Source organism: Mustela lutreola, chromosome 11 (genome assembly GCF_030435805.1).
Source record: "Mustela lutreola isolate mMusLut2 chromosome 11, mMusLut2.pri, whole genome shotgun sequence".
NCBI lineage: Eukaryota > Metazoa > Chordata > Mammalia > Carnivora > Mustelidae > Mustela > Mustela lutreola.
The window spans coordinates 52,851,295-52,879,082 of record NC_081300.1 but is presented as its reverse complement, the minus strand read 5'-3'; the positions used below and the strand labels follow the sequence as shown (position 1 = coordinate 52,879,082).

General features: G+C 43.7%; 2 protein-coding genes across 43 annotated transcripts in view; one reads left to right on the top strand and one right to left on the bottom strand.

Moving 5' to 3' along the window:
• Positions 1-13,645, bottom strand: part of LOC131811671 (uncharacterized) — a 39,177-nt gene extending 25,532 nt beyond the window's left edge. For 5 of the 26 annotated variants that reach the window (XR_009346050.1, XR_009346054.1, XR_009346057.1 and 2 more), the window contains exons 1-2: positions 12,838-13,258; positions 12,519-12,634 (exon numbers count right to left, since the gene is read on the bottom strand). Coding sequence is in view for 5 of the 26 variants with exons in the window: in XM_059140376.1 (XP_058996359.1) it covers positions 5,807-6,011; positions 12,568-12,634; positions 12,838-13,004; positions 13,489-13,496 (447 nt within the window). In the remaining 21 variants the exon portion in view is untranslated. Of the gene's footprint in view, positions 1-298; positions 6,012-10,771; positions 11,637-12,518; positions 12,635-12,837; positions 13,268-13,488 lie in introns of those variants that run through there. The other 21 variants (XR_009346051.1, XR_009346058.1, XR_009346055.1 and 18 more) reach the window with 16 other exon arrangements.
• The window catches only part of DLGAP1 (DLG associated protein 1), an 889,418-nt gene that overhangs the window by 802,958 nt on the left and 58,672 nt on the right, over positions 1-27,788 (top strand). For 14 of the 17 annotated variants that reach the window (XM_059140356.1, XM_059140355.1, XM_059140357.1 and 11 more), the window contains one exon: positions 20,946-21,319. In XM_059140356.1, coding sequence (XP_058996339.1) covers positions 20,946-21,319 — 374 coding nt within the window. The remainder of the gene's footprint in view (positions 1-20,945; positions 21,320-27,788) is intronic. The other 3 variants (XM_059140358.1, XM_059140369.1, XM_059140370.1) reach the window with 1 other exon arrangement.

Below are 27,788 nucleotides of genomic sequence, written 5' to 3'. Positions count from 1 at the left end.
GGCATGACTGGAAATCATGACCTGAGCCAGAGGCAGCCACTTAACGACGGAGCCACCCGGGAGCCCTATAAATTCATACTTTTTAATATTTTTTTTAAAGATTTATTTATTTATTTGGCACAGAATGAGAGAGCTAGAGAGATTACAAGTAGGCAGAGAGGCAGGCAGAGAGAGAGAGTGAAGCCGGCTCCCCGCTGAGCTGAGAGTGGGACACGGGGCTTGATCCCAGGACCCTGAGATCATGACCTGAGCCTACGGCAGAGGCTTAACCCACTGAGCCACCCAGGCACTCCTAAAGTAAACCTTTTTTATAAGAACTATGAATTTGGGTCACCTGGGTGGCTCAGTGGGTTAAGCCTCTGCCTTAGGCTCAGGTCATGATCTCAGGGTCCTGGGATCGAGGCCTGTGTCTGGCTCTTTGGGAGCCTGCTTCCCCCTCTCCCTCTCTCTGCCTACTTGTGATCTCTCCTTCTCTCTCTGTCAAATTAATTAATTAACAAATTAATTTTTTTAAAAAAGGTTTATTTTAGAGAGTGAAAGAGAGAGTATGGGGTGGGGAGGGAGAGAGAGACTTCCAAAGACTCGGCACTGAGCATGGAGACTGACATGGGGCTCTATCCCATGACCCTGAGCCCAAATCAAGAGTCAGCCACTTAACTGACTGTACCACCCAAGCACCCCATAAATCCATTCTTTCTAAGTGCCCTGGGCATAGGACCCCTTCAACCAACATTGTTCCTTTTACTCCTTTCTCTAGAATGCCAACCCTTTTTTTCCTGAGAAAGTTTAGGTTGGTTTTGTTTCTTTTTTTAGTTTTTTATTTACTAATTTGAGAAACAGAGAGCATGAGCAGGGGGGGAGGCAAAGGAAGAGGGAGAAGCAGGCTCCCCACTGAGCAGGGAGCCCCATGCAGGGCTCAATTCTAGTACCCTGAGATTATGACCTGAGCCAAAGTCAGAGTCTCAACTAACTGAGTCACCCAGATGCCCCGGTTTGATTTTATATCCAAGACCACTTATAGGATAGAGTGCTACCCACACTTCACTTAAGCTCAAATTTTTTTTCTCAACAATCTTTTCTAATCTAATCTTCCTTTGTTAGTAATAGCAAAATGGACTAAATGGCAGACATTGAGGTATCTTTGGCTTTATTTTGTCCTTGGGAAATAACTAAAAATGAAAATATGTCTGAGATAGTCCGTGTTTCAGAAGTACTTCTATGACTGAAACTATGAATTTAAAGGTCACATGAAGGAGTGTCTGGGTGGCTCAGTGGGTTAAGCCTTTGCCTTCCACTCAGGTCATGATCTCAGGATCCTGGGATCAAGCCCCACATCGGACTCTCTGCTAGGCAGGGAGCCTGCTTTCCCCTCTCTCTCTGCCTGCCTCTCTGCCTACTTGTGATTTCTCTCTCTGTCCAATAAATAAAGAAATAAATAAAATCTTTAAAAGTAAATAAAGGCCACATGAAATCCAAAGTTTGAGGGCATCCCTGGCAGGGGTACTGCTAGTGAATATACTGAATGACAGTTTTAGCCTGAGGTTCAGTTTTGTCTCATCACATACCACCCATCTGGCACTGGACAAAATAAATGAGGAGCGTGGTTGTCATAGAGATGGATGGCATAATCTGACTACCTTCACATGGAACTATTGCTTTGGCGTGTCACAGGCCCTTTGCATAGGATGCACCTGGCTCAGTAGCTGCTAAGAGAAAAGGAAGGGATTTCTCTTATGAAATTGTTGACATTATTGTTGCTGTTAATGTATACACTTATTGAGCACTTACTATGTGTCAGGGAATGTGCTGAGCATTTCTCATATATTACTTCATTTTATCCTTCCAACAACCTTTTCAGGAAGGTATTCTAGTCCTCCTTTTACACAATAAGAAACTGATATTCAAAGAAAGTAAACAACCTTCCCTAGGTGACACACTTTTAAATCAACGTCTGCCTCTAAAACTTACATTTTGAAACATCATGCAAAATTGTCTCTCAGGTACGGAAAGCAGAGAAGTGGTTGTTTAATAGAATTGTAGTAATTGAAGCGGATAATTTGGGGGCTGGTAGTCTACCTTATTACTATAGTGAACTAAGGAAATCTAGTTGACAAGCCTTAAACAGAGCTTGGATAGGGTCTGAAACTTTAAATTTTCAAGTATTTGAACTTAGAGTGAGCAGGTGCCATTCATATCCTGCCCTCCCCTCCTGATCATCATCCCAGGGTCCTGGGCCTCACTTTGGGCTCCCTGCTCAGCTAGAAGTCTGCTTCTCCCACTCCCTCTGCCTCTCCCCTGCTTGTGCTATCTCTCTCAAATGAATAAATAAAATCTTTTTAAAAAGAAAAAAAGAATCATTTAATCCAACAAGTAAACAGTAGTAAACAAAGATCTGCCTGATCACTAACTTTCCTCGTTCTCATACAAGAGCATTGGAGAAGTGCTGTAACAAGCAAAGTCTGATAAGTTTTTTGGGTTTTTGTTTTGTTTTGATTGAGTTTGCCAGAGCACAGGGAGGATGGGGGGGGGGGGGCAGAGGGAGGGAGTCCTAAGCAGGCTCTGCACCCAGCACAGAGCCCAATGCAGGGCTCAATCTCGTGACCCTGAGCTCATGACCTGAGCTGAAATCAAGAGCCAGATGCTTAACCAACTGAGCCACTCATGCACCCCTGTGGTGCGTTTTACGATAAAGATATGTAGGAGGTACTAATGGAACACAAATAAAGTGAATCTTGATGAATGAACAGGAGTGTTCGTGCAAGCATGACGCTTAGCATATATAAATTCATCTGCATAAGCCCAAGCCAAATAAATAAATAAGCAAATAAAATTTTATAAATAAAATCAAAGTGACTTAGATGGGAAAGGCATTCATTTTCTCAAATAACAGCAAATCTAGAGGTTAGGCAGCCATTGAATATATCCAAACCAGCTTCCTACCATCTTTCCACCTGTCATCCTCCGTACGGGTTTGTCTGCTCAGGCAGACCCTGCCACAGGGTCCCCAGATGGCAGTCACACTTCAGGGTATCTCTTGCTGATGACAACGTCCAGAGGAGCAAAAACAATGTCCTTGCCTTGTGTTGCTTTGACTAGAGAGGGAAACCTTCCCAGAATCACTACGATCACACTTCGGTTCAATGAAGATTCAGACTCCGTATCTAGGGGAGGGACTGACTTCCCAAAAAGTCATGGCTGCTTGGAAAAGTTAACAGCACTGAGGCCTGTTGGCAAGGAGGGTGGTGATGAGAGAGCAAACAGCAGTGTGTCCCACAGGCAATTAGACATGTAAGAAGATGGCATTCTGGAAACGGTAAGATGTTAGGTGTGAAAACATCAGTGCAATGCCAGTGTTCAGTGTTTATGGGTCAATGTTCCTTAAGTTCTTAAAGACAGTGAAATATCAAATAATATTAAGAGGCTTTCATTATTATTATTTTTTTTTAATGTGGGATTCATTTAAATTTAATTCAAAACCGGGGCACATGGATGGCTCATTCGGTTAAGAAGCTGCCTCCAGCTCAGGTCATAAATCCTGGGATTGAGCCCCTCATTGGGGCTCCTTGCTCAGCAGGGAGTCTGCTTCTCCCTCTCTTTTGAGAAGCCCAAGGAATAAAGTTAAAATCCTCCATAAGCACACGTGCTCTAACTGCTTGATGTCAGAGTACATAGTAGTTTTGTGCAGAATCACAGCAGTGACTTAGAGAGCACATTCACATTCACATTCTTAGAGTAAGTTTCTGTCCTATTTTCTGCCAAACAAAGGCAAGCTACTGCTAATCAGTTTAAGAAAAAAAAAGCAGCACACTGGCTTCTAAATTACAGAATTTAAAATTGCTGTTTTTCTTTCTTTTTTTTTTCCCCCTAAAAAGGTGAATTTCTGGGGGCGCCTGGGTGGCTCAGTGGGTTAAGCCGCTGCCTTCGGTTCAGGTCATGATCTCAGGGTCCTGGGATCAAGCCCCACATCGGGCTTTCTGCTCAGCAGGTAGCCTGCTTCCCTCCTCTCTCTCTGCCCGCCTCTCTGCCTACTTGTGATCTCTCACTGTCAAATAAATAAATAAATAAATAAAATTTAAAAAAAAAAAAAAAAAAGGTGAATTTCTGTAGCCCTTCCACTTAATGGAGCAGGTTCTCTAGACCCAGACTCCATAACATAAGTAAGTTTAAGGCACCCGGCGAAAAAACAGGGACTTCTTTTAGTGCGGTTCAGGCACGGGATTTTGGGGGAGGAGTTGCAAGAACTGGGGCCACCTCTCTTCCCAGCAAGATGCAGAGCGGTGGCAGGGCCCCAACACTAAGGAAGGGATAAGGATGTGCTTGCTGGCAACTTCAGGAAGGTTGTGTCTGTCTCATGGGCTTTCGTGGAATGACCACTATCAGGGATGGTCGGCATGTGCAGATTTCTTTACTTTTTCATTTCCAATATAAAAAGGAAAGCTTAACATCTCTCCATATGATAGCAAACAACAGCAAGACTATTCCTTTAAATGTCTGGACTTGCCTGGGCAGGAATCCATTATGGAGGCTGTTTTATTTTCTAAGTCCCTTTAACTTTCCCGTGAACTTGATGGTTTTAATAAGGAAGAGTAGAAGCAGTCAGGATGCAGAGTTCCAAGGCCCTTCTGAAAAGTGAGCAGGAGCCCAGTTACTCAGACTCTCCAAAGCCCGAGACTCTCCTGTGGGCAGACCTGTCGTTTGGAGTGACAGCTTCTGTTCAGTGTCTTCAACCCTTGCTCCAAGTGTATCCAGCAGTGAAGCAGGCTCCTGAAGCAGGCATCAGGCAGACCCAGTGAGAGCAATCAGAAAAGTATTTCTCAGAATATCGTGGCAAACAAAATCCGTTTTTACCTGTTGCCCAGAACGTACAGAGATCCAGATGCAAACACAAACTGAAACAAATCTCACAAAACAGTACTTTTTCCTTTGTCTGACGCAATCTCACATTTTCTAATCTACTTCATTTTTTTAAGTGGTGAAACTGCATGACCCGCCTCAATTGGTTTCATGACCCCTGAATAAGTCACAACTGGTGGTTAGAGAAACCGTGAGTTAGGAAGTTGCTGTGATCCTCAGGAGGGGAGTATTGTAATGGCATCTAGGAAAGCAGAAAGCTGGTTTGCAGGAGGTAGAAGGATTCCAGACGGATTTAAGAGGGGTTTGGACTCAAAGGAATTAGAGATAATGCCCAGTGTGGGCTTGAGCTCTGGGTAGATAAAGGGATCATTTGCAGAGATAGGTAAGGTTAACTGCAAGACGTATTACAAGGGTCAAGATAAGGAGCAGATGAAGAGGGCCCCTTTTGGGGGGTAAACACAAATATATCCCTGAATTTGAAGCATAGTGAAGAACAACTATCTAAGGACATTACATAACTCCAGAGAGTGTTCAACTTTTACTAAAAGAGGGAGCAAAACGGGGCGATGAAAAAGAAAGAAATCATTAACAGGGAGGAGTGGGCTCTGAGCCTGGAAATTCTACTTGGAAAGGACAGTCCAGCTCTAATTCCCAGGGCAACAGCCCAGATCAAAGACTCACCTGGTGCTCTGCTATTGGTGCTAACAGGGCTTTTGTAGGGCTGAGAATAGGGTAAGTATAGCCTATGGCATTTCATTTAGCAAACCCGTTGGCAGGGGTTCACTTCTTATACACACAAAGTTGGCGTTGAATTTAGAATTCCCCATCCCCAGTTCAGAAACTTAACAGGCATTTCTTAGGCACTTCTTATAAAAATGGAAATCCATTAACTTTATTCTTCATGCACGCTCTCTGACAGCATCGGGTCAAAGGACTTTTTTCCTTCCTCTTTTCAGAGCTTCCACAGTGGCAATCTTTCTCCTTCTAAATCTTTTCTTTTACAAAACAATAGGGAGTGGTGGTAGCCTGTGGCTAGTTGAAGATTTCGAACAATAGGTGTTTCTGAGCCGGGTTTATTGAAATGGTCTTGTCTGTGTCCTGGGGGAGATTGTAAATGAGATGTCAACAGGAGCTCTTTTGTGCAGTTGGCATTCAGCCTGAAAGAGAGGAATTTCCTTACTGTGCTAGTATTTAAAGTAGATTTGTTGCTGCTTTTGCTAAAACTTTTTATCCAACTGCCTGAGCTAACAGCACTGAATGAGTCACTCGGTGTGATTGTGACTTCCTTCCCTCCTTAGCAAAGCACGGACTCAGTCATTTACATTTAGAAAGGAAGACTCCTAAGAAGATTTCTTGGATTTTCATCAGCTTGAGCCTCTTTTCTAGACCATCACGTGGACCTGAGCTGTCAGCAATCCTGTTACCCCCAGGAGAGGGCAGCCTGGCCAGGCTGTTTTTTCTCACTCCCAGGAAAACTCCTGGCTGTTTTGCTTGCTTTTTAAAATCCAAAGAGGGTGACAGTTTCCTGCCTTAAGCCTCTTCCTTTCGCCCTCTTTTTTTTTGGGGGGGGGGCGGTAAATGACAGGCAATTTCAGTTTACTATAATTACCACCGAGGTTTGACCAACTCCACCCTTAGGAGATAAGGCAACTGTTTTATTACCTCTCAGCCAGGTGCCTGAGGGTGACAAGACTTGCCTTTATCTGGAGACCTGACAAGGTATCAGCAACTGCAAACCGGCTGAATCTTTGAGCAGCGGCTATCCAAATGCTTCCCCTCTCTGTGATCCATTTCCCTGTCTTTATTGGTAGTTACTTTCAATCCGAACACTGGCGCTGGTTTCCTCTAGTTTTTCCGCATTCCTGCACCTTGCCAGCTCCGCAGTTGTACTGCTATGTCAATTACAACCGGTGTAAATTACAAACCCCCAGACCCAGGCACATCACACAGACTGTATTAACATCTGCTTTGTAGGTTTGCTGTGGGTGTAGTTGCCTCTTCAAAGAACTGAGACTTGGCTAAATCTTTCATCTACAATCAGAAATCGAGAAACCAAATCATTCTGTCTTTACTTTCTCCGGTTCTTTTTGAAAAGAACATTACCTACATCAGCCGGCGGTGGGGTGCTTTAGATCCTGAAATTTTCTAGTGCTTCATCTATATCTATCTGTCTGTTCGCTAACATACCTAACTGCCCCTCAGTTTATTCTTTAACTCAAGCTCTTACATGGATTATCTCCTCTCTCCGGGGTTGGAAATGCAGTGTAAAATGTGCATTTTGAAAATGATTTTGGGAGCGCCTGGGCAGCGCAGTCGGTTAAAGCAGCTGCCTTCAGCTCAGGTCATGATCCCAGGGTCCTTGGATGGAGCCCCCATGTCGGCTACCTGCTCAGCAGGGAATCTGCTTCTGCCTCTCCCTCTGCCCTGCTTGTGTTCTCTAATAAATAAGTAAAATTTAAAAATAAAAAAGAATTTTTAAACTGTGTATACTAGGTAGGGCTCCAGCGAATCAAGAGTGCTTTTGCAGAGAAACTTTTAGGGGAGTGTCCTAAGCTGCCCGTACTTAGCATGGCGCCCAGCCTGAACCTCGCATAGAGCCACCCTCCTGTGAGTATAAATTATGGTGGGTCAAGGAGAAGAATGTTGGTTTTATTTATTTTATGGGGAAGCAACTATAGCCTGAGGGCAGGGGGTCATAATGAGGATGGAAAAGATGAATGAAAACACATCCACACAACCTTGCAAATATGAGGTGTTTCTCTTCCAAGAACACGTAAGACTACCCCACTCTGTAGTTTATGTACACATCACTCCACCTTGTGGGGAAAGGTTACTTGAAAGCCCCCCTACGAACACCCCAATTACCATTTTCACAAAAACCAGAACAAGATGTTTCTGAATACAGTGTGTGAAACCAATGAACACCCAGAACTCCAACACAAAGAGAGACATCAGGAGTAGCATCATACCTAACCTTGGATTTCTCTCTTCCTTAAACATATGGAAATAGAGTCTGCTACCACCCCTCCCCAGCCATCCCCCACCCCCCCCACACCCGCCCCAATCCTCTCTGTAGGCTTGGTTAGGACACAACTCCCGGCAGGGCCGTAGATGCCTCTGAAGGAGAAAGTCCTATGGCTCCAAGGCTTCCAAAGGAGCAGGGAAACATCATTCCTTCATCTGCAATTCTGAAAGCCATTGGCCAAAACCTGACCTTGGAACTTCCTGCAGTGCGGCTGTGCTACCTCTTTCTGAATACAAACAGATTAGAGTCCATCATCAAGAGGCGCAGCCATAGACCCCCTAGACTCCCTCGACCCCTAGGGCGCTGCCCTAGACCCCCAGGGAATGTCAGGTATATTAGCTTTCTACGATCCTCAAAAGTTCTGAATTCCAAAGACATCCAACCAAGAGAGTCAAATAAGGGCTTTTAAAATTCAGCTAAGGTTCTTCTAAGAGTTCAAAGTAGAATCTTAATGACAAAAGGCAACTCTTTCTAATCTAAGTGGAGGTTTGGAGGGGAAGAAGTCAAGGCTCCAGTCAGACCCCTCCCTGGAGAACCTGGGCAGCCCACTCTCCAGTCCCCTCGTCACTTGTGGAATTGGGATTCCAGGAACAGTGCCTGGCTCTCTTGAACACAGTGAAGGTGGACATTGGTGGGGGCAGGTAGAGTAAACTGATACCGTTTTAGTGCGGGCCTCTTCAGTTTCCTAGATTATTTTTATTACATTTTTGCCAACTGACAAAAACCCAACTGTAAAATAGAGTTTATAATGCAGTCTTTAAGGGGCCCTTTTCCTACCAACTGTAAACACTGATTGGTGGACCGAAGTCCTGTCTAAAGTTTGGTATGGACAGAGAGGCCTGGGGACACGTGGACAGGTCCTTCTCTAGATCTGTGTCCTCATCTGTCAAGGACACAGCTGGATAAGGAGGTGTCATTTTAAGCGCTGATTCAGTTATCTGAGACTCAGTAGTGGGCAGGTCTCCTTCCTGGGCTGAGTGGGCTAACAGAAACTGTGTTCTACAGATTAACCCAGTCAGTTTTCCTGTTTTTCCTTTGAAAAGGGGGGTTTCAGAGAGGAAAGAGGAATGGAGTGGGATGAATAATTAACTGCCTAACTACACACACCAGGGCGTCCTGTGGCCTCCCACATGCCCTGCTCTCCAGACCCGGATAATTATTCCTCATCATGCTGAAACCAACAGGAAGGAATGGTGGATGGGTTTTCTTTCTTCTTCACTTCCCCACACATCCTGTTTTCCCGGGTTGGGGGGATTTGAGCTTGCCTTGTGCAAAGCTTCTGCTCCAGGCCAAGCCCTCCCTGCAGACCCCCAGTCCATAAGGGCGGCAGAAGCAGGCAGCTTTGATAGCGCTGCCCTCTCTCCAAAGCCCAGAACAGTCTAGCAGTGAGTGGGGGCTACCAACACATCCAGCTGGAAGTTTCAGTTAGGACTTAGCCTGACTGGACTCGTGACATACGCTGGTTTGCGCACAGGTCACTGGCTACACAGCCAACTCGCTTTCTCAAGCAGGACAAGCTGGCAATCTGTGCCTGATAACCCCTCTCCCATTGACCGTCAGCTACTCCAAACAGACCCGGGGTTAGGTAGGCTTGAGTTCTACTTTGTTTACCAGTCACCAAATAACCTGGCAGAAGAGTCCTGTTTGGTTGTGTGGCTCCATTCCAGATTTTTCCCTGTATTCCAGGCTCCAGGTCCCATTGTGTAGGTGCCACTAATTTCCATGAAGTAAGATCAAGAGGTAAAGAAAGTTCTTGGCTCTCAGATATCCATCTTTTGCAAGCAGAGAATAGCAGAATAATAGGCAGGCAAAGCAAGGCAGATGCACGGCAAATGGGCAGTTAGCATCACAGGCCCCTCACTTGGCCATTTGCCCAGGGCCCGTGGGTAAAGCCAAACAGAAGTTGGAGGAAGTTAGCTGAATAATCCATAGGACCAACCAGTCAGGTGATATTAGTTTGTGCTTTTGCATACTAGCTCATGGCGAAAGCTGGCCAATCACAATTGCACTTGGCCAGCCCTTGGCCAATGCCAAACAGAAGTGGGCACTGGTGATAAGAGATTCGAATGCAATATCCAATGTCACAGAGAATGGCTTTGCTGAGTATTCATTTCACTTCTACCCTGGTGACTCCCTTTCCAGATTAGTGGTCCTTTTTTCTTTTTCTCCAGGAAATATCTTCTCAACCCTGTTCATTCCTTCATTTTAACAAGTATTTTACTAGGGGAAACCTCCTACACTGTTGGGAATGCAAGCTGGTGCAGCCATTCTAGAAAACAGTATGGAGGTTCCTCAAAAAGTTGAAAATAGAGCTATGACCCAGCACTTGCATTACTGGGTATTTACCCCAAAGATACAAATGTAGTGATTCGAAGGGACACATGCACCCCAATGTTTATAACAGCAATGTCCACAATAACCAAACTACAGAAAGAGCCCCAATATCCATCAACAGATGAATGGAAAAAGAAGATGTGGTGTATATATATATATATATATATATATCCATCAAAAAAACCTGAAATCTTGCCATTTGCAACGAGGTGGTTGAACTACAGGGTATTATGCTAAGCGAAATAAGTCAATGGGAGAAAGACAATTATCATATGATCTTGCTGATAGGAGGAATCTGATAAACAAGAGGATCATAGGGGAAGGGGGGAAAATGCAATAAGACAAAACCAGAGAGGGAGACAAACCACAAGAGACTCTTAATCTCAGGAAACAAACTGAGGTTTGCTGGAGTGGAGGGGCAGTGGGAGGGAGGAGATGGCTGGGTGATGGACACTGGGGAGGGTATGTGCTATGGTGAGAACTGCCAATTGTGTAAGATTGATGAATCACAAGCCTGTACCCCTGAAACAAGTAATACATTATATATATATATATATATATATATATATATATTTTAAGATTTTATTTATTTATTTATTTGACAGAGAGAAATCACAAGTAGACGGAGAGGCAGGCAGAGAGAGAGAAAGAGGGAAGCAGGCTCCCTGCTGAGCAGAGAGCCCAATGCGGGACTCTGAGACCATGACCTGAGCCAAAGGCAGCGGCTTAACCCACTGAGCCACCCAGGCGTCCAATACATTATATATTAATTAAAAAAAAAATACTTTACTGTGGTAGTCCCATGTGCCACACCCATTCCAGGCACTGTGGTCATCGTGAACAGAAGGGACCACAATGCCTGACCTACTGGTTCCTACATCCTTAACTAAATTCCTCTCTCAGAATTCCCAGTCAGGGGAAAAAAAAAAAAATCACCTACAGAGAACTATAGGAAAGTATTAATGTGAAGTGACATCTGACAAGAAATGAAAGCTAGCTGATGAGAAGCTTAAAAGAAAAATTTCCTTCCCTGCTCCTGGCACCATCCTTACTCCCAGGCCTTGTAGGCATGATGTCCTTTGGCAAGCCCCAGTCTGCACTAACCTGAGGGGTTGGTAGACCAACTGCCCAAACAGGAAACCTTATATAATTTGGTAACCCTGACCTTGGGCCCGGAATCTTCCCCTCCTGTAAACAATCCATTCAATCCAGGAAAACCTGCAGACTGGCTGGGACAAATTTTGAAAAACACACACAATGTTACAAACATTAAAAAAAAATCCCTAAGTCCTAGAGGAAGTGACATATCTGACTCAATGGTAGAAATCACTTCATAAAGTGATGGAACAAGTGGAAATTTAATCCTAACAGATGAAACAGCCAGGGCAGTCACTTCTGTACATGGATGACTCAACAGCACCTGCTGGAAAGACCAGGAAAATGAACCGTGAAATCCTGATCACATTCCCTTCTGGAAGCAATAGCCCTGCCTTGCAAATTAGTAAGCCCAATGTTCTCAACATCCTGACTTCAATATTTGTGCCTAGTTCTTAAGAAGGCTATGACTCACCGTGGCTACTGGTCAAATGATTCTTACTCAGAGCCATGGGCTTTTTATCTTTAGTATTAAATGGTCTAGGCAAACACTAGCCAAATGTCTGTCTACTTTCAAGATGTTCCTTTGAAATGATTGATTTCAGGCAACAACTGGTTTTCCATATGGTAACCCTCAATTTCTAATAGTATTTAACTTGCTGCCAAGCTTCATTAAAAGTCTACATTAGAAGTTTCAGACCTCAGTCCCTGGACCTGGGCCTTCTAAAATGACTTTCCTCCAAACATCATTTAACTTCCTTTAATTTAGTTAATTAATGGAACTTTCTGAAGAGCACAGTTACTTTGATCTAAACCTCTTGCTTAGTTTCCAGTTAACATTTCCAGAGAAGTAGAAAGAACGGATGCCCTCGTAACTGGCTGGAGCTACCAGCAGCGACCAACTATAGCCTTCCCTCCAAATCAGAGACATCAGAAGGGGGAGTACCTGAGAGAAAGACTAGTTGCAAATAGTGCCCTTGGCATTTCTGTGGGTGTTTGCCCCACACAGAGATAAAAGCTAAACTGGTACTGCAGGCCCTACTCTCTGGGAAGGCCCACAGTCTGGGAAATCTCAATAATCCTTGCAAGTAGACTAACTGGAAGCCAGAAATACGAATTAGAAATGCTTCTGCCCCAGAGAAAGATTTCCGCATACAAGTTACATATACAAAATCACATAAAAATTAAAAATAGAAAATGCACGTCCCACCCAACAGGAATCCTCAGTTTCTTGGCTATTGCTCCTTGCTGCCACTCACCTAACCACGCGGCTACAGCAGTTCTTGCTTTTCAACTCGCAGTCATAAAAAAATGTTACCCTAGCTGCTGTTAAAACACAACAACAAAAAACCACAACTTCAACCCAGAGACCTTATGCTGCAGCAGGGGTAAAATTTTTGTTAAGGCGATACGTTTAAAAAAAAGGGGGGGGGGGCAAGGCATTCTGAATCTTGACTGGCGCTCTTGATGGGCTTTTTTGGAAGACAAATCTAGCAAAGATGTCCAGCCCTTTTCCTAGCGTGACTTACCTCGAGCTGAGCCGCGGGTTTCAGGGTACTTCGGTGATATTCTGAGCTTAGCCACAAGGCGGCACTCGAGAGCAGGGCTGCCAGGAGGCAGTGCCTTTTTCTCAGCTCCTTGGCGGGCGGGGGGTGGGGGGGCGAAGTATGGAGGTGGCAGGGGGAGATGAAGCTGACTTTAAAAAAGAAAATCCATTTGTTCTCTCAAATGATGCCACTTGCCAGTTTATAAAGCAAAGGTTGCCACGTTACCTGTTGCCAGGTTCCTGGGAGGGCTTGGGGAAAATGTGGGCGAGAAAGGTACAGCACAAAACCCTCCAGCTTGCTGCCTTTCAAGCTCTTTGGACGGGGCTGGCGCTGACATTTGGAGAGCAGCTGCCGTGGACTGCCTGAGCATTGTTTGGTTGTAGTTCTAACAGAGGAGTGGCTGCCTGTTACATCATTTCCAGGCATGAAGTGCCTGGGGCTTTTTTTTTTTCTTCCCTTTTTAATGACTAACTCTGACCCCTCCCTCCCTGGATTTTGGTACAGTGCAGGCACTGTGCGCCACAGCCTCACCTCAGGAAGACCAAGTTTTGTAGCAACTTGTTAAAACAACTAGGGTGCCTCTTAGAAAAGAAAAAAAAAAAAAAAAAAAAAAGTTGTGACTCTCAAACAAACCTTCCCATTCTTCCCGCGGAGAACAATGTTGTGTTTGATTAGCGGCGGAGCGCGGCTGCCCAGAGATCTGTCTCCCGCAAGAGCCGGGCTGCTATCGGATGAATAGATCTCCGAGCCAGACATGCCGAGGCTTGGGGCATTTGTCTGGCATTAGGAAGTGTCTGGAATACTAGTAACTACCAACTGGCAAGTCTTATGACTAAAGAGTTATTACACCACCCCTCCCTCTCTGTCCACATTCCCTGCCCTTCCCCTACACGCTCACACAAGCGTGCTTTTTTCTACTTCGACAGAGGAAAGGTTACCTAGTCTCTGTGGTTTCCGTGGAGGACGGCTTCAGTGGAAACCGTTCTCATGGCCACGTCCCCGGAGCCAACACTAACCGGGAGGGCAGGCGAGAAGCCGGCTCCCTCTTCCAGGACCCCCGCGCCGCTCCCCACGGCCCTCCCCACCGGCCCTCTCACCATGCAGCCGGCTCTGCATGGACCACTGACCGCCACACTTTGGGTGGCCTGGAGATGTTCAGCTGTAAATATTTTGAAACAAGGGAGCAATTTTTCCATGTACATTTTGTTTTGTGGAGTTCTTCCCTTTTAAGTATTTTCATTTTCATTTTATTTTGAGAGAGCGAGTGCGCAATAGAGCATTTACAGGATGGGAAGGGCAGAGAGAGAGAGCATCTTAAGCAGGCTCCGTGCCCAGCCCCGAGCCCGACTTCGGCAGTATTTTTATTTTTCAAAGATTTTATTTATTTGACAGACAGAGATCACAAATAGGCAGAAAAGTGGGGGGGGGGGGCAGGCTCCCCGCTGAGCAGAGAGCCCAACACGGGGATTGAGGCCTCCAAGTTATGCAAACTCCAGTACTTAGTAGCTGGATAAGACAGAGATCTGTTACCTGCTCTGGGCCTCAGTCTTACCACCAAACAAGTGGGGGTAGCCAGAGCTGCTTCTGTCATAAGATTATGTCTATTAAATTCTTAGCACATTACAGAGTAAGGATTCACTCTCTGGTGACTCAGTTGATCTAATGGCACATGGAGAATCCAAATTAAAGGGGCCCCTGACTGGCTGGCTCAGTTGGTGGAGGACACAACTCTTGATCCTCAGGGTCATGAGTTTAAGCCTCATGTTGCGGGGAGCACTTTAAAAGAAAAAAAAAGAGCCTGGGCTAATGTTCCATCTTATCATCTTTGTTTTCACCTGGTTTATGCTCTTACCCCGTGAAGGACTCAAGCCAGGACGCTGGTTTATCTGGGACTTGGTGGGTGAGGAGTCCAGCCTGTGTAGCGAATCACCGCGGGGAGCTCGACCTCTGGTTCATTATCAGTTCAGCACTTCTCGGCCTACTTGATGCAAAACAGCAGCAGCAAATTTCTCTTATTAGCAGCTTTGCCCTCATCTATGCCAAAATGCATTCCCAGGACACCTGAACACTGGTCATTGCTACCCAACATCCGCGTTGGTAATGCTCCCTCACCTCTTCTCTTCGGCTTTTTCACCTCACTCTCAATGGGTCTCTACTTCTCAAATTCTTTTCTACCTCTGATTAATATTCAGAAAACCGCGGGAGCTCCAGTGTGAAAGAAATCTTGTCACCTACTTCAGGCTCCCATCCCTTGTACCATGGTGGTACAATTTTAACAACTTCCCAGCCAAAGGATGAGCTGGCCTGTGCTTACCACCTCCACAGACCAAGAAGCTCACTATACAGCAAAAGCCCCATATTCCTCCTTTGAACAACTGACTACTACGGAATTATTCTTAGTGCCTCTCTGAGCTCTCACCTTGGTGGTTTCCCGCAATGTCTTAGACAGAATTAGTCCGTGCCAACACACAAGAGCTTTTGAAATCATTGGAAATTCTCCTGTCTTCCTTCTCTTGCAAACTAAACATCCTCTCTCATTAATCCACTCCTCGTAAGATATGGTTTTTCTTTCCGTGGAGCACTCAGCAATGTCCCCTTAAAGAGAAAAGCCTGGAATAAAACGCACATCACAATCCCCCCGTTGTTCTAGATGTCACACTTGTACCCAGAAACACCCTCTTAGAAGTAGGCAGCTTACCTGATGCTAAAGCCACCAACTTGTATTTGTGCACTGGTCCCTTTAAATTTACATCCTTCCACATTTCTTTTTTTTCTTTTGGCCTCTTCACATCCTTTTGCTTTCTAAACTAGCCTGTAGTTTCAAGTTACCTCCCTCATATGTTCTTAATCCCACAGGCACTACCTCTGCCTTGTCCACTGGATTTGCAAATGTTTCCTGTTAGTGCTTCTCAAACTGTCTCTGGAGATGGGCTAGTTTGTTGTTTGATGTCCGGTCTGTTACAGATCAATATTTTGGTAAAAATGCAATAAATTAAATCACTGGATAAAGGAAATTTTAAAAACGAGGCACCCAAAACCAAGACCCAGTCTTCTTATTGTTAGATTCAATCAATGAAATGGTCTTTAGAATTGCTGTAAAAGTTTCTAGAAGTTTACTCTCAATTTTCATGGCGTATCTTACTATATGTTCATCAAATAGTTTGTGACTCGACACCTGTCTGTGGACCACACTCTGACCAGTGCCATGCTATGCACACAGGTGTGCTGGAAATGCTTCATGATTTGCTCTCTGAGGCAGGGGTACTATTTCCCAATTTCCATTGTGTTAACATTGACACCAAGGTCAGTTTCAAGCTATCATTGAAATGTCACTATACAGAGACTGTGGAGGAGATTTGCACAATTATCTAGCAAGCTGATAAGAACCAGTTCTAGCACCCCCACTGCTAACCCCATTTGATTTTTTTTTTTTTAAGATTTTTCTTTATTTGACAGACAAAGATCACAAGTAGGCGGAGAGGCAGGCAGAGAGAGAGGAGGAAGTAGGGTCTCTGCTGAGCAGAGAGCCCCATGCGGGACTCAATCCCAGGACCCCGGGACCATGACCCGAGCCGAAGGCAGAGGCTTTAACCCACTGAGCCACCCAGGAGCCCCGCATTTGATTTTTTTAAATCTTCTTTTGAGGGCTTGTTAAACTGTTGTTGGCTGGACCAAATCAAGAGACCTTTGCCCTCCACAGATAGTGGGTTGAGGCAGGCCTTCTCTCTACGGTGGTCTTCAACTCAGTAAGTGCAGACCATCTGATACAACTCAGCAAATCCAGGACTGCTTTGACCATGACTTCCCTGTAGAAACCAGCCCCTACTAAAAGCAGATCAAATCACAGCTTGATCACAGCTTGCGTTATGGTTAATAACGTCTGAGGATAACTTGTTTATATCAAAAAGATATTGTTTGGCTACTAGAAAACTCTATGTATATGTATACTTTGGAATTCTTTTGTTGTCCTTTTATGGTTTTGATCTGTAGTTCTTATGGGCTTCTACTTGAAAGAGTTTCTAAAAAGTAACAAGGAAGTGCTAAGTAATTCCTCAACATAGCCTTATGGTATATGACACATTAGCTTAACCCGTCAGAAGTTTTGTTTTTTTTTTTTTTTAAGATTTCATTTATTTATTTTAAAGAGAAAGCACCAGCTCAAGCAAGGGGAGAAGTAGAGGGAGAGGGGCAAGCAGACTCCACACTGAGCTCAGTTGGTTGAGCATCCGACTGACGCCCCAGCCAGAATTAAGAATATACAACACGTGGTTTGAGCCTACATCTGTTTTGTGGCCACCTGACACATGTACTCTTGATCACAGAAGATAACCAGAGTGATAAGAAAGTCTAGATTTTTTTTTTTTTCCAGAAAAACTTCACCACTACAGAAAAAAAATAATTCCTGGCACAGGCCTTCTGAGGCTTTCAACACTAGCATTATCTTTCCATGCAAATAGAGACAATATTGAATTCTGGGCTAGAAGCTGAAATAAGATAGGAATTTGTTCTTTTTTTTTTTTTTTTTACTTCTTTTCTATCTTTTCCTCTTCCCCTCCTCCACCTCTCCCTCCTCCTCTTCCTTCTTGCATCACTTAAAAGCCAGGTCTCTGGTCTCTACACTCTGCAAAGGATCCTCTGAATGAAAGTGATGTCATCAAAATGTGTAACTCTGCTCTTGCTGACTCTTATAAATAGGAGTTCTTTTTCCAACTTTGAGCTGGGGTAGTAAATTATCAGGATCCAAATAAAGAAAAAACATCAGTTTAATTGAAATGAACAAAGAAATACGTCAGGCAAAGGAAAGTAATAAAAATGGTTAAAGTACCCTATTTTTTCTCTTTTTAAGTTCCAACTGAATAAAAGGAGCACTTGTATTTTTTTAATCACTGTTTTGAGAATGTTACTCTCAAACAAGAGAAGTATTTCACTGATGATATAGAAGTCACTTACTTTCTCTTTCTGTCCAGACCAGGCAAGTTTTATTTACTTGTGTTTCATCTCCTTGAACCTCATTCTACTACATCCCTCTTGTCACTCAGACTCCAGTGGATTCTAAATTATTCATGGTGCTGAATCATGAGAGTAGAATTAGGAGGAAAAAATATCTTAAGAGAGAAGAAAGAATTTAGCCTGCAAAACCAGGAAAGAGAGATGCTGAGAAAAATTGAGAATGTGGATGTCTGAGTTTCTGGAGCAGGCTTGTATGTGAAAGAACTGGGGCATGAGAAGGAAGGGGGTTGTAGGAAGTATGAGTCGTCTTGGATCTCCTTTCTTCTCTGGCAGAGGGCATTCTTAAAGATTGGAATTCCTTTTAAATTTCTATCTGATAATTGATGGGTGGTGCTTCTTTGAGTGTAAGTCTGATAACTGTGGCAGAGTTGTGCCAAGCCCCACACTGCCGTGAAACTTCATGATGAAGTCCCTCGAATACAACACCAAAGCACATGATTACTGTCTTCTGTTCAGCTTCCTTCTTTGAGGTGAGGCAATCTCAGAATCTTACCTCCTTTGGGCACTGGAGCTGGGCCAGCCTATTGGGAAAGCTATGTCCCCTGGATTCTCCCTGTCCAATCTAACCCTAGTGGATTTCTAGCATTGCTGCTGTCTTGCTGGTCCCCATTGATCAAAGGACACAGTTATCCCTAGTCATGCGGGAGGGGAGCTGACAACAGCCACCAGATGGCACCAAATTGCAGTTGGCCCCGGGGAGTGCCCCCAAACCCCCATCATTACGCTGGAAATAAGGTGACACCCTTCTTTCTATAGTCCCCACATCACACATCACATCTTGACAAAATTTCTGCTGTAAATCACATCAGAAGAAATATTACTGTACTTGGCTGCACTGTGCACTTTGGATTTTCCACACCAAAAGAGGAAACAGGGTAACTAACAACAAGCTATAACCAAGCCCAAGGATCAGACATTTCTTTGTTAGAATGTGGCATTTCATTTCTTTGGAATACGAGTGGGCTGAATGTCCTGAGCACCATTTTCAACAAAATAATGAGTTCACAGTGTAACGACTTAAAAGAAGTAATAAAAATGATCTGGTTTCACTAGATTTGAAGAGACTGACCCCATCCCACTTAGGGTCACTCCCTCTGGCATCCAGGCTGGTCTTCCAGTGAAATAGCTGGGCCTCTTCCTAAGCAGGGTTATCCCTTCAAACCTTCCTGGGCAGTGGAAGGTAGCTCCTCAGTAGGTATGGTCCATAACATGGAACTGAACTGGGGGAGGTGAAAAAGTCAGCGGGACCATGTTGGCACTACTGTAGCCAGGTGGGTAAACTGAGCCCCGAGCCCCATCTGGCTCTGATCCGGGCTCGGCCCCTTGCAGGCGGGCACTGTGAGCCTCCACCGGTTCCACTACCTCTGAGGCACCTTTGCTGAAAACTGTAGATGTTGGGCTGGGAGCTGCTGAGCTGTTCCAGTTAAAGGATGCATATGTGGTCCTTGCACTAAGTTAGGTAGAAGGTTTCCTGGGTAAGCCATGGGCAGTCATTCATCCTGGGTAACTGGGCGGTGGCTACATTTATATTGTTTACATTACCCCCTACCAGCGCATATATATTCCATCAGGTAATCCCTAGGAAACAGCAAAATACTTCTGCCCCTATCTCTTTTACTGTTAAGGAAATTACTCCAAATCACAAGCCAGTAGAACCACAGGACAGCATTAACAGGATTCTTCTGTTTATTGTTCCTTATAGGACACTTCCTTTGAGTGGCCTCAGGAAACATCCCAAATATTATAGCAAGTATTTCATTTAGTGAGATGGCCCCGGTTGCAGCTCATATGAGAGTTGGGATCCTGTGGTCAGAAGTAGCTGATTTGGTGTAACAAGGACCGCCCACTGTGAGCGGGCAAGGCCTGGGGGGGGGGGGTGCGGGATGTGACTGAAACACAATAGTTTGAATCGTTTTTTTTTAAGAGGACTTAACAAAAGTCTTTAGAAAGCTGGTTCAGGAATTGTTCTTTTCTGGCGGGAAGTTCACTTGAAAACTGAATAATTCTTTTTGATCCGTATTTTATACATCATGCTCCACAAATAGAGAGTTGAAAACCAGTTCGTAAAGCTTTTTCATATAACCACAGAGTTATGATCAGGTAGCTGGAGAGAAGAGCAAAGGCTACTTCATCCAGAGCCTTGGGGAGGATTTTGACTAAACTGTACAGGTCCAGGAAGGACACCTTTCTGTACAGACCGACGCCCCTGAGTTGATTAGGTTGGCTTGAAGGGCAGCATTTTAGGGAGGAGGCTCATACAAGCCATCCCCCCCATCCGCCATCACAGATTTAGAAACCAGGGAGACTACACTGGTATACTTTTGTGTAATGCAGTCCTTCTTAGAGGACAATTTTGCTCAGAAATAACAACAAAGATTCAGAACACAAGCTTATATAGTGAGCATCTATCCAGAGGAAGGAAGGAGGAAAGGTAGAGGTAGAGGGGGGGAGAGGAAGAGGGCTGGAGGGAGTGGGGGAGACCAAGACGGGAAGAAAGAGAGGGAGGGAAAAGAAGGAGGGAGGAAGAAAGGAAAAACCTGAGCCCAGGAAGCTTGGAGGGCTCTGTGCCCCAGGCGCACCCCAAGGGCACTTCCCACTGTGGTTAGGATTAAACCACACTTGCTCACAATCTCTTTGCTTTGTTTCCACCACTGCAATCTTCTCCAGAGTTACCTTGTTTAACATTAGCTATATTTTGTATTTTCCTGAGCAGGTCGAGACTACCCTGGGCTTATCTCCATGTATATACGTTCTCCCTCAGGGCGCACTATTGCCTGGGAAGATTTCTACAGATGGCTATCTTATGTTGATTCATATTAACTTCCATTTCAGAAACGTCCATCTCAGAGGGTGGTGTTTTTCCAGTCTTTTTTCCCCCCAGTCTTGTGGGAGCATCACCTCAGAGGAGGCTCAACTATCCTCTCGAAGCAGGGATCTCACTTACTCTATCAACGGACTTGTTTCCATGCTCAATGTCTTCGTGTGTTTCATGTGCCCTGATTTCCAGTGGTTGTTAGTTACAATATAGAAATTAAAACCCACACAGAAATCACAGTGTCTCTGTTTTCACTGTCTTCCAGTGTCATCTTGCATTACAACATATAAGAAGACACCACCTCCAGTCCCACCCAGAACTACCACGAAACCTTTCATTTCTATCACAGCCCAGAGTAGCACAGAGTCTGCCCAGGATGCCTACATGGATGGACAGGGCCAGCGAGGAGATATTATCAGCCAGTCTGGACTGAGCAACTCCACGGAGAGCCTGGACAGTATGAAGGCTCTGACAGCCGCCATCGAAGCTGCAAATGCCCAGATCCATGGCCCTGCGAGTCAACACATGAGCAACAACCCTGCCACAGTCACTACCACGACCACCATAGCCACTGTCACTACGGAGGACAGGAAGAAGGATCACTTTAAGAAAAACCGCTGTCTCTCTATTGGGATACAGGTAACAGCCTCCCTTTCTGTCCTTTGAAATAGGGACCCCAAAACTCAAGAAATGACGCACTTTTATTTTTCCAGAAGATTTTGCCATCTGGACATTGTGGGTGATAGGGCCATGTGTGGGACCAGATTTTCAAACACTTGGCTCTGAAATTCCTACATTGTTGACCGTGACTTAAAAAATTATGAAGATATTTTGTCTGCAGGCATTATTAGAGGCTGTTATTTTTGTCCTCTAAATTAAATGTGTGACTCAAAGCATCAGAATAGCTAAACAAACATGAACACAATCACACACAAAGTGCACTCAATAGCTAATGCACATTTTTGATTCTCAAAAAAGGAGTGGACATCCAAGAATAACTTGGGTTACTGGGTTGTGTTATAGTACGTTCAACACTATTGAGTAACCATCTGAGAACAAAAACGTGAATCACTTCTCATACATGTGGGAGTGAGGGAGAGCAAGACCAAAGTGACTAGTAGTGTAGAAAGCAATCACTCACATCGCAGCTTCATGAGCAAAGAATGTGCAGTAGTTTCAGCATAATTGCTGGTTATTTAATCATGCATTTCAAAAAGTGGTAGATAATTCAGCAGGCTCCTCAGTTCAGCCCAGTGTTTTCTGCTGCTCAAAGATAAGATCAAACTGATTCTTGTTTTTCACATCTGTTCAGCTTGGCTTACCCTGCTAGAAACTTCCTTCTCTCAATGGAGAAGAGTCATGCCTTTCTCCCTTTTTTGTTGTGCCATATCATGCAGGTGCCCTTTGAATAATAACTTCCTGACGTGGCAGCCAATAAATCTATTTACAATGAACCAACTCTAAGGCACATCTAAAAGCCAGGCGTGGGGTAGGTTTTCACAACGATGATGTATTTTCATAGTGCATTCTGTACAGTGCACTTCTAAAGGACAATTAAATTTTGTCTAGTAGCAATGAGTCAAATGGTTACATATATATAAATATATATTCATATATATATGTATATGCATGTGTGTGTGTGTATATATATATATATATATATATATATATATATATAGTCTACAAGCTTCCATAACACAAGCTGTCAAGTTCCTAAAAGAACTTGTGGCATTGGTGCCTGGTACTAGAAGACACAGCAGAAGGCACATGCGGCAAAGCCAGCCTCCACACCCATGCCTACTCCTACCTCCCCTAGAAGCTAACTGGTCTCCCACCAGCCCAAGGGATTTGAAGGAGCAGAGAAGAGCAGAGGTTGGTCCTTCCTGCTGTCCCAGGTAAATGATGCCATCTTCCTGAGCCTGTTCCCTTAACCATCTCTCACAGAATTATTTTGAGATTGAGTTTAAAAATTCCAGCTTTCTAGGATGGTACAGAATTTAAGTTTGGGATGATGAAAAAATTCTAGACATGAAATGGTGATCTAGCACAACATTGTGAATGTACTCAATGACGGATGTAACTATACACCTAGCAGGAGTTAAGATGAATTTTGTGATATGATTAAATGATTAAAAAAAAAAACTACCATCCTTATCTAGCACATAGCTGGCACCCAGCCATGTTAGCATTCTTCTACTTCCTTAATGTTCATTCTTCTTTATTTTACATTATTTTTCAATAGATAATATATTTCTCTGGCTCAAAATTCTAAAGTTCTAAGAAGGTACTCAGTGACTAGTCTCCCTCCCATTCTTATTTAATAGACTGTCAGTTCTCCTTGCTGGAGGAAATATAACCAACATTTGCATCTCTGTACAGAGATACTTTGTGGATATTCAAGCAAATACATATTTTAATTTATTGTCCCTTTTTTACCCAGATGTTAACATATACCTCACACTATTCTATATCTTGCCTTTTGTATTTAATAATAGCATACTTTTTTTTGAAAGATTTTATTTATTTATTTGACAGAGAGAGAGAGAGAGACAGGGAGAGAGGGAATACAAGTAGGGGAAGAGGGAGAGGGAGAAGCAAGCTTCCTGCTGAGCAGGGAGCCTGATGTAGGGCTCAATCCCAGGATGCTGGGATCATGACCTGAGCTGAAGGCAGGTGCTTAATGCCTGAGCTACCCAGGCACCCAATAATAGCATACTTTAAAGATAGTTGTTTGTCTGTCTTACTGTTCATTTTATTTAAAAGCTTCTGTATAGGGGTGCCTGATTGGCTCAGTTGTTGGGCATCTGCCTTTGGCTCAGGTCATGATCCCAGGGACCTGGGCTAGAGCCCCACATTGGGCTCCCTGCTTGGCAGGAAGCTTGCTTCTCCCTCTTCCACTCTCCCTGCTTGTGTTCTCTCTCTCTCGCTGTTTCCCTCTGTCAAATAAATGAGATCTTTAAAAAAAAAAAAAAAAAGCTTCTATATATCCATCTTAATCACCTCCCAGGTCTGCCAGTTGGTCTCATAAGTTCTGCTCTAAGTAATTCTTTCTTTCTTTTTTTTTTAGATTTATTTTTTCTTTTTAAGTAATCTCTACACCCACTGTGGGGCTCAAACCTACAACCCAAAGATCAAGAATCACATGCTCTACTGACTGAGCCAGCCAGGCACCCCTTCGCCACATAATTCTTACTCAGAATAAAGCATTCATATACATGAAATCTACCTTATATTATTGTCATTTTCACCCAGTAAGATGGAACTACTCTGAAATCCACATACAATATTGGGGAGAAAGTTTTATTACAGATATCATCCTGCCACTTAAATATATGAATATTTTAGTGAGCAGAAAACTTGCTCTAACTCTTCCTCCAATTGCTGTTCATTACTGTAGAAACTATATGGAAGAACTGAGTACTTTATGTGGTTGTCTCATTTAGCCCCTACAAAAACCCTATGGCATAGGGGGTATGATTATCTCTACCCTATAGATGAGAACACAGAGAGGTTGAGTAACTTGCCCAAGGCCACACATTCTACATTAACAGAGCCTAGACTGTACCTTGATGCTTAATGTGACCATGCCACACCTCTTCTTTGATGAAGAATAATAAGTAAAAATTCAAAATGCAAAATAGTCATCAAATTTTATTACACTGTAACCTAATTTAAATCCTAATCCCGAAAATAGATAATACTAGGATCCTGGACTCTTTCCCAACCTTTACCTCTTTAGGGTCAGAGTTTCCAACCCTTCCCCTACATTTTTAATTTAATCCATGCCTAACAACTAACATTACAATCATTTGCTTTATACCCTGTGTGAGTTTAGGCCAATTACTTAATGATTCCAGTTTCCTCACCTGAAAATTGAGAATAACAGTTGCTATCCCACAGGGTATTTATCCCACAGGTATAGTAAAAATAGGCTGTTACATGGGGCACGTGGGTAGCTCAGTCAGTTAGGCATCTGCCTTCTGTTCAGGTTGTGATCTCAATGTCCTAGGATCAAGCCCCACATTTGGGCTCCATGCTTAGCAGGGAGTTTGCTTCTCCCTCTCCCCGTGCCTCCCCCCATCTCTGCTCATTCTCTCTCTCTCAAATGAATAAATAAAATGTTTTTAAAAACTTGATTGAGGGGCACCTGGGTGGCTCAGTTGGTTGGGCAACTGCTTTCAGCTTGGGTCATGATCCCAGGGTCCTGGGATCAAGCCCCACATCAGGCTGATCTGCTCTGGGGGGAGCCTGCTTCTGCCTCTCCCTCTGCCTGCTGCACCCCTGCTTGTGCTCTCTCTCTGTCAAATAAATAGGATCTTTAAAAAAAAAAAAATTGACTGATACAATATATGTAAGATTCTAAGTGTAGTGAGCTCACTCAATATCAGATCTAGCTGTTATTATTACCTTCCTTTAAAATAATAGCCAATCTTGCTGAAATTTTATCTGCTAAGGGTTTTCTTAATTTTTTTTCAGGACAGAGATGTAATTACTATTCAATTACTTGAAGCATTTTGAAAGTCACTTCACAAATTTAAATAGATTACCCTAAGTACTATGTAAGAGTGGTGACATTTGTGCATTTTTGTAAGGGGGTAAAAGTCACTAAGATAAATTTACATACAATAGCTGAAGCTTGGAAGATGACAACACTTGGATGCAAATCATCTGTAGGTTTACATGGGTGGGGTGGGGCTCAAACAGCACAATGTCCTCAATTCATAGAGTACAATGTCCTCCATCCTTGTCGTTGAGACCCCTGGATCCTTTCTTTCTCCCTTTCTCTATGCATTGAGGATCATGGTTCTTAAGGGACTTAAGATACTTATCATGCATCATTGGGCAAAGTTTCATTGGGTAATTTTGCTACTGTCCTATACTGTAAAGCTGCAATATCCTCCTTTGGCTAACTCTCTAAGCCTTCTTCATCGACATGAGTGTAGCTGCATGGAACCAGTTAGAATCCCATTCAGGAAAACAGAAACCATGCTCAGTTCTCAAACAGAGGCAGTTTGATACACAATATTGGTTCTACAGTTATGGGAAGATTGAGAGAGCAATAATGTGATACACTAAGCAATTACCACTTCTAGGACTAAGGGAGCAAAAAGGGAAAGGTGAGGTTCCCAGAATTAAGGACTTCAGGGGAGAGTCCCTAGTGCAGCCAGCCTTGCACCACCATGGCAGGTGTGGTCAGCTGGTGCTGGGACATCCAAGGGAGAAGCACATCTGGTACATGGGTCAAAGGGGCTGAAACCACAGCTGCCCTCGCATGCTGGAGCAATGCCTACAGAAGGTGGAAACAGAAAGAAAGTCTCTTCCCTTCTCCGACCTTCCTTTGTTAGAATAAAACTGGAAGCTGGCCAGCAGCAAAGCCTGGGAAATGTAGTTGGCAGAGTCCTGGCCCCTGCCACAGACCAGATGGGTATAGAATATGGGCCTGGAGCTGATAGATAATAAGCAAGTCACCAGAAAACGGCACTTTGTCCAATAAACCATAAGCATATGTATTAAAAAGCTTGAGATGGGTAGGGTGAATTTGTAGTCTTAATTCACTTAGCTCTTAAGTCTTAGAATAGTTACTTGGCATACTAGTGGGAACATTTCATGGCACTAATTATGATTCTATAATATCTTAAACCATGTATTCTGTTTATAATATAGTTCAAAATTCAAGTCAACTACTTTATCTGGTGGCTTCCTCTGGTGGTCTAGTGCTGGGCGGGTCACAGGGAAGGTAACTGGTTGCTTCCAATTTAGAGCTAAGTTGTATGTCCTTCTAAAAAGTCAGTGGTCACATTAAGGGTAATTTGTTTCTCTTAAAATTACAAAAATAAGTAGTATATGGATACAGTATTGTTATAAAGGATTCATACAGTATGAAAGGATATAGAACAAAATACGAAATGCCCCCATCTTTCTACTTCTGACTCCTACTCCCTTCCCCAAAGGTAACGCGGTTATACCATCTTTTAGTCTCTCAAGAGTAATTGCACATATAGTTTCATGTAGTAGCTTTATATCTTAACCTCTCTACCTCCAGATATTAGATTGTGACTTCCCTCCATGGTCATTGAACTCATGTTGTAGAGCAACCTAAAAGAGCTTTAAGCTTAATCTTCACATCACTTTGAACATGTGGTTTGCTTTCTCATCCTTTGAATTAAAAAGAAAATTAAGTTATCTGAGATTGCACTCCTAAATTTACTTATTTCTTTTAATGCCTGTCCAAGAGTACAGAGATACATTATGCCCCACGTGAAGAGATGAGTCCAACTGCCATGTTGAGTGAACTAGTCCATAGATTGAGACAAACGAAGTGAGCTGTTACTATTAATTAAAAGAGGGCCTTGAGAAATAAAAAAGTCACATCATCAATGATTCATAATCAATGGACGTACACCAATGAAGGCAAGCAGTGGAGGTAGTATTGATAACAAGACTCTCCTTGGCCAGACTCTAGTCAGGCTGCTCTGAATTCACTTCCTGACTAGGCCCTGACTCTTGTATTTGTGTGTCCATCTTTGCGTCGCCCAATTTTAGTGAGAATCCTGCTAAGTCAGTTTAGCCAGAATGCCCCAGGGCTGGTGTCCAGTTTCTCATCTGATCATGTTCTCCATCCTCCATCGCCCCCCAGATGATGCCTGATCACCCTGGCCTGCCTTCAGCAAGGATGTGAGGTCCCCTCTTATCCCTGATATCTCCTCTTTATAAATTTCTACGCACTGACACCCTGCTCCTTGGCTATAAATTCCTACTTTTTCTTGTTGCATTTGGAGTTGAATCCAAGCCTACTGTGGTCCCTGTGCCTATCACAATAGTCCCCCCTGAATAAAGTGTACCTTGCCAATTCTTTAAAAAGTGTCATGAATAGTTTTTCTGTGACAGTACTCAGTACATTCAGACTTTGTAAATTTTATTTTTACATTCTTGAAATCAGAATTGATGCATATTCAGGAAGAGATTTTTTTTTTAAGATTTTATTTATATGGCAGACAGAAATCACAAGTAGGCAGAGAGGCAGGCAGAGAGAGAGAGAGGTGGAAGCAGTCTCCCTGCTGAGCAGAGAGCCCAATGTGAGGCTCGAGCCTAGGACCCTGAGATCATG